A 6,171-nucleotide genomic window follows, 5' to 3' on the forward strand; every position below is an offset into this window, starting at 1 on the left:
TTTCGGCTCCATATTTTTGGTTTCTTTTTTTGGTTTTCTTTGATATTTCTATTTTGTTCACACATCATTTTCTTCACTTTCTCCACATCTTTAGTTCTTTGAGCATCTTTAACAGTTGTTTTAAAGTCTCTGGCTAATGTGTCTGCCATTAAGTCTCTTTCACAGACAGATTCTGCTGAATTCTTTCTTTCCTTCCAACAGACCTTCCTGTTTCTTTGTTTGCCTTGTGATTTTGTTGTTGCTGCTGTTTTTGCTGAACACTGGACATTTAAACCTGGTAATAGCATAACTCTGGGAATCAGGTTCTTCCCCTTCCCCAGCGTTTACTGGTTTGTTATTTATTTTTACTGTTGTAGCCTCTTTGCCAGGGATCGGCTGGAGATGCAAACTTCAGTTTTTCTCAGGTCTTTTCTGAGCCCTTCCCTGGATGTGCACAGTCACTTTTAAATTTTCTCATACATGCAATTGCTTTTGAGTGTCCTGCTCTTTAATGTCTGGCTCCTGAAAGGTGGAAGGCAAAAATGCATCAGGGAGAGGCTGCCATCCAGAGGGGGAGGTGCCGTGACAGTGGCTGCCCCCGCCTTCGTCTGCACCCTGATCAGAAGCAGCCATCAGCGATGAGGCGCAGAGCCCTGACGTTCAGAGGACAGGACCCTCTTCACCCACCCTCGCTAGTGCAAGCTGCTCCAAGAACACGTGTACGGCCCTGCCATGTGGCTGGGGGTGGGAGATAGGAACCTGCAACTGTACTACGAGCTGAAACTGACTGAAGACTAACCACAGTTGACTAAGTCTCCCCTGGAAACTGTAAGCCTTCAGGAGAGTAGAGTTCCAAAATAGTTATATCACTGGTGTTACTTTAACCATATTATTTTCTATGACTGATCCCAAGAAAATCTGAGGTATCAAACCAATAAAACCATGTAGTCAACAGTTTATAAAAATATATCTTTATTATTTCAATGTTCTTGCATGATACAGATACCTAGTCGTCTAAACATGGTCTTCCTGTTAAATATAAATTAAACACAAAAAACTATAAACAAATCAGCAAAATTACCGGAAAATCCTTCCAAACCATGAATCCTTATTAAAAATGTACACAGGGATGATGAACCAGTCTTAAACTACCATACTCTGAAACTTAGCTGCAGCCAAATGTAAACGTTTAAAGAAGCAATAGAGGGCAAAGTGATATGGAATAAAACTATGATGGGCTTCTCAACTCCACATCCAGTGAGCCAGGCCAGTCAAACGACTCCATCTGACATTTCAGCAAAGTATCCTCTTTGTGTAAAAAAGATCAGGGCTCGTCCTCAAGCTACAGGGTAATTTCAAAGCAACCACAGAAGAGCACGGCCAGAAGACTTGGTCGTCAGGTAACTTCAGAACACGAATTCCAGATGATCCAAAGAGGAGGAAAACATCCACTCCACCCCAAAAGGCATTCCCAGAGCCCTAACTTAAAACCAGATTACCAACAATGACTACAGATCAGAACATAACCTGAAAATTCACAAAACTCACATATGCACGCACGACCTGGAAAACCCTTGCTGAACTTGAGAACAGAAAGGTTCAACCTCAAGAGAGGGTATGACATTGCTGCTAAGATACCCCAGGCGGAGCTGGCCTGACACGTTTCCCTGTAAACTGAGACCAGCACCCACGAGAGCCACGAGCCGCACACCTTCCTCACGCTCTTCTCCCACAGGGGTGTGCGGATGCAGGGGACCAACTGTCACAGGTCTCCCACTGCCCCCTTCAGGGCTGGAGCAATTCAAATAGCTTGTGGGATGGTGCCAAGAACTACACCAGGCCTGCATCCCACACAGAGGGCAAAGTTCAGCCCCAGCAGTTTCCATTCCTTACTAGGAAACAGCTTCATGCCAGCAGTTTGGAAACGGGAGGACAGCCTGAGAACGCCATCAGAGACCTGCGTGTGAGCTCCGCGGCAAGGACGGACGTCGGCACGTCCCAGGAGGCCCACCCAGGCACAGTGTCCCAGGCCGGGGTCAGCTGCGAGGCTCTGAGGCCGTGGGGCTGCGGACCGTGGACAGGAGGTGCGACTTGTACGTCTTGCTCAGGCCTGTCATCCAGAACTTGAGCAGCTTGACATTGTCCTCCTCAGACGCTCCGAGGATGCTCAGGAGCTTCTGTGTGTCCTCTTTGGGCCGGCTGTCCACCTTGGTGAACTTAAAGAGGACCTTCACTTTGCTGGAGAAAACCAAAACCAAACACTCAGCTACCACAGAACCGTCAGCAGAGTTCTGGTCCTGGGGCCTAAACGGCTTCAAGACCAGCAACGGCTCGGCAGGCAGAGCGGGAACTGAGACAGGAGAAGCGGCACAGCAGAGCGGCAGCTTGCGCCTGCACCCAGGGTCTCCCGTTTCCCCACCGCTGCTGACGCTGGCGCAGCCAAACAGGGAGGTTAAAAAGACAAATGTACCTCCCATTCATAAAAGGGACAGGTGGCTCCTAAGCTCCATTGTACTATCTGAAATCAGAACAATGTTTGACCAATAAAATTTGACAGAAAATTACTAAGAAGGCGGGAGGAAATACAGTAACTTGCTTAATAAGGAGGGAACATCTGCTACCCGACCTTCCAATTCTTAAGTTAACTAAGCATCAAAAATAACTACCTCCCTTGGAGAGCACAGAGCAGCTTGAGGCTCAGGGGTGCGGGCTCACCTGCTCCAGGTCACCCAGCCAGGTCAGCGCGTGGTGGAGCCCTGCATCTCTCGTCCACACCCCCTCCCGCAGCGGCCACGGCCTCACCTCTGTCTCTGGCCACGGCTCCTGCTTCTCCTGCTGCCGGCAGCCCAGCCCTCCCCTGAAAGCACAGACTCTAGGGGCCGAGGTGGCACCCGCTTACTTCATCCACTCCTCCTTGAGGCAGACGAGGCACTGGTCCACCACGTCCACCGACAGATTCTGGTTGGTCAAAGCTGCTTCCACTTTACTCAGGATGGTGGGGCCGGCTGGGAACAAGTGGGGCATGGCGGGGGGGTCAGCACGGGGAGGGCGGGGGCAGTCTCAGGGCCCCCTCGGCCCGCTCGCTGCGGGGAGAGCAGCCCTGTTCAGCGGCGCCCACCTCGGTCTGCGGCCACAGCACTCCCACTGGTCACAACGAACTCGTGCTTGCTGAGGGATGGCTCGTCCTCACAGCCGGCCGGCTGCAGGCTGGAGCGGGCGGCTGTGTGCACTTCCACCACCACAGCAAACTCTGCGGCGACACAAGACACACTGCCCGTCAAGTGCTCTTCACCCCGGGACAAAGCCCCTCCTTTGCGGCTCCCAATCATCTCAGACCATCTGGGGAAAACTCCAGCCTCCTGAGCTGAACACTGGCACCTAAAATCTTCGGTAGCTTGTGAAGAGTTAAGGGTTCACTTTTGACTCAAACTAATAACGCACTGTATTATATTACTACAAATTACTGCGTATACCTCCACTGGTCTAATACTAAACAGCCCTGGGAGAGTGGCCCCACTACAAGCCATTTTACAGATGGGGAAACAGACTCAGAGAAGCTAAGTGACTTGCACAAGGTCACACGGCTAGTGGTAGTAACAACATCAAGCCCATCTCTGAGACAAGAGGCTGTGTTCTGAACACTGCCTCCTGGACTCATGGCCCAGCCTGGTTGCTGAGAGGGTGACAGCTCTGTGGCCAACCTTCCCACCGCTCTCACGGATGTGCCTGGAGGAGGCCTAGACGTGCCAGATGCGGGGATGTGCACCCACAAAGGGATGTGCTGACTCCCGACCCCCCCAGACCAAGAATGAGGGGTGCCGATCAGCTTCCCGGCTCTCTGTCTAGAGCAATAAGCTTGTCAGTCCTGGGGGTGGAGTGGGGCAGAGCAAGGGCCACTGAGCTGATGAGCACCGGGGACGGATTTCAGGCAGATAAACACAGGAGAACAGAGAGGAAGGAAGACCACGAGGTGGAGGGTCAGTCCAGCGCCTCCTGAGCCGCCCCAGGGCCCAGGGCTGGGACCCGCCCCACAGAGAGCCACACCCCAGTGAGCGGCCCAGCCCAACCCTCACCCATCTTCAAGACAGACACTAGAAGCCAATGCCACGGGGAGAGCTGGTCCTGCAACGTAGGTCTTCCCGCCTGAGGCCAGCAGGCATCGTCCTCAAACCCACAGCTGAGGTCCAGTCACGTGGTTTCACTTCTGAGCCCTGACGTGCAGGGGCTCAGCCCAGACCGACGCAGCACGCACCTGAGGCCAGCACGTGGGGAGGGATCTGCACGTGGGGGCCAAGCCCCAGGAAGTTGCAGCGGTAGGCCTCCTCGTACTGGCTGCTGTAAGGGATGACGCGCACACAGCCCACGGGCAGCATGGTCTGAAGGACGGAACAACCCAGAACTGAGCGCTGACCCGCCTGAGTCCCTCACCCACACCCCACGAGCCCCCTGCAGCTCGGTCCAGAGCCCTCTCATCTCGGCCCGCTCTGCAGGGTTAACTCTTCCATCATTCCCCGACTTCTCAGATGTTTGTCTCTTCCCTCACCCGCCAAAAGGATTCTAAGTTGTCTGAGAGATTGTTTCGTCTTGTGCCTTCACGGGCCCAGGCAGAGGGCTGGCACGCACACACGCTCAGAGCCGGACCTGGGCCTTGGCACCCCCTACACCTGTGGGATGGAGACAGCACGCCACACGTGCACTCCGGCCAGCCCGTCAATCAGGCTCTGTGCAGAGGACCACGTGGGGACCCAGGCCCGCCTCTGTGGCACAGGTGGCTTCTCAAAGGGATGCGGGGCTTGGGGAAGGGCGGATGGGAGAGTGGTCAGTCTGTCAGGACAGCATAGACTCCTCGCTCAAAATGAAAGCCTAAAATGACTACCTTTTTTTTTGGCCACGCTGTGCAGTCTGTGGAATCTTAGTTCCCTGACCAGGGACAGAACCTGGGCCCTCGGCAGTGAAAGCACAGACGAATACCATTTTTAACAGTGGAGAAAAACACAGATCATAGATTCAGGCATGAACCTCTGCAACGAAGTCTCTGACACATCTTAACAGATTTTTTAAAAACCCACTAGGCCAATACCGTCCTGCCACAAAACACAAAGGAAAGAAGATCCTCTCACCCGAAGAACTTCAAAGGCTGAATGGACAAGGTCTGCGTCTCTACTTTTCCAGATCACCTGGTTCCCCATGAGGACGTGCCAGGCCAGCGTGCGGAAAGATGGGGCACCCAGGACCTGAAAAACATGGTGCACTGCTTTCTGTCCAGAGGAAGTCATTTGTGTTCGTCTAGAAACTTCCTCCGTAGAGTGAAGGAAGACGGGCAGGAGAGCAGAAGTCACCTATCTTCTCGGGGAGGCTGGGCGACTTGCCCGAAACCAGGAGGAGGGACGGCCCTGTGCTCGCACCTGAAGGTCCGACCCCAGGGCTCTTGTACACTTCAACATCTTTTCCCCAATTCTATTTTTAAAGATTAGAAGCAGATAAAGTATTAGCTCTTTGCAACACGTACCCTCTCTCTCTACACCCTTAACTTTGGCCTAACCACTCGAGAGAGAGCCAGGGTTGTGAGTCTTCAGCACTGAGGGAGAGCTCGGTCTCGATGCCGGCAGCCCAGGGCTGCCCCGCTGAGTGGGTCCCCGTCTGGAGCCCCGGCCTCTAACCATGTCCTCTGGGCTGTGAGTCTCTCAATCTAGGGCTTGTGACTTCCTCATCTGTCCTGTTTTTACCCTGCTTTAATCAACTCTAATTAATGCCACGGCACTGACATTTTAGAAGAGCTCAGCCTGTTGTCTTAGGGCTTGTGAACATGGCCAGAAAAAAAAGAGGAGGCTGTGACACTGCCTTTTACCAAACGCTGCCAGCCCCCAAGGACTCCCACCTCCGGTGGAATTCAAGATCCCCTCCAACTGTAATCCACATTAGCTATAACCCACTGTAATCAACAAGGACTGTGGCCAAATCAAGGACGATTTAAATGAATGGTTTTCACCCCAAAGCCCCACAGAACACCTGCCGGTAAACCAGGCTTTACTTCATTTTCTAAAATAAAAATAACTGTTTTCTGATAGAATTCATGCTCAATGTACAAGTAAACAGAGAGAGGGTCTACGAAAGGCCAGCCTGCTTTGTGATCTAGCAGTCACTCCTGCTGTCCTCCCATGCGGCGAGCAGCCCCGCCCCCCCCCCCCCCCC

At 53.0% G+C, this 6,171-nt stretch overlaps 1 protein-coding gene across 1 annotated transcript in view; it reads right to left on the reverse strand.

The window, feature by feature from the left end:
• Nucleotides 1-2,015: 2,015 nt before the first annotated feature.
• FLCN (folliculin) overlaps nucleotides 2,016-6,171 on the reverse strand; it is a 12,808-nt gene continuing 8,652 nt past the window's right edge. The window contains exons 7-11 of the mRNA XM_007448365.1: nucleotides 5,100-5,213; nucleotides 4,232-4,355; nucleotides 3,098-3,229; nucleotides 2,879-2,984; nucleotides 2,016-2,217 (exon numbers count right to left, since the gene is read on the reverse strand). Coding sequence (XP_007448427.1) covers nucleotides 2,016-2,217; nucleotides 2,879-2,984; nucleotides 3,098-3,229; nucleotides 4,232-4,355; nucleotides 5,100-5,213 — 678 coding nt within the window. The remainder of the gene's footprint in view (nucleotides 2,218-2,878; nucleotides 2,985-3,097; nucleotides 3,230-4,231; nucleotides 4,356-5,099; nucleotides 5,214-6,171) is intronic.

This window comes from Lipotes vexillifer, unplaced genomic scaffold (assembly GCF_000442215.2).
Source record: "Lipotes vexillifer unplaced genomic scaffold, Lipotes_vexillifer_v1.1 scaffold533, whole genome shotgun sequence".
Lineage (NCBI taxonomy): Eukaryota > Metazoa > Chordata > Mammalia > Artiodactyla > Lipotidae > Lipotes > Lipotes vexillifer.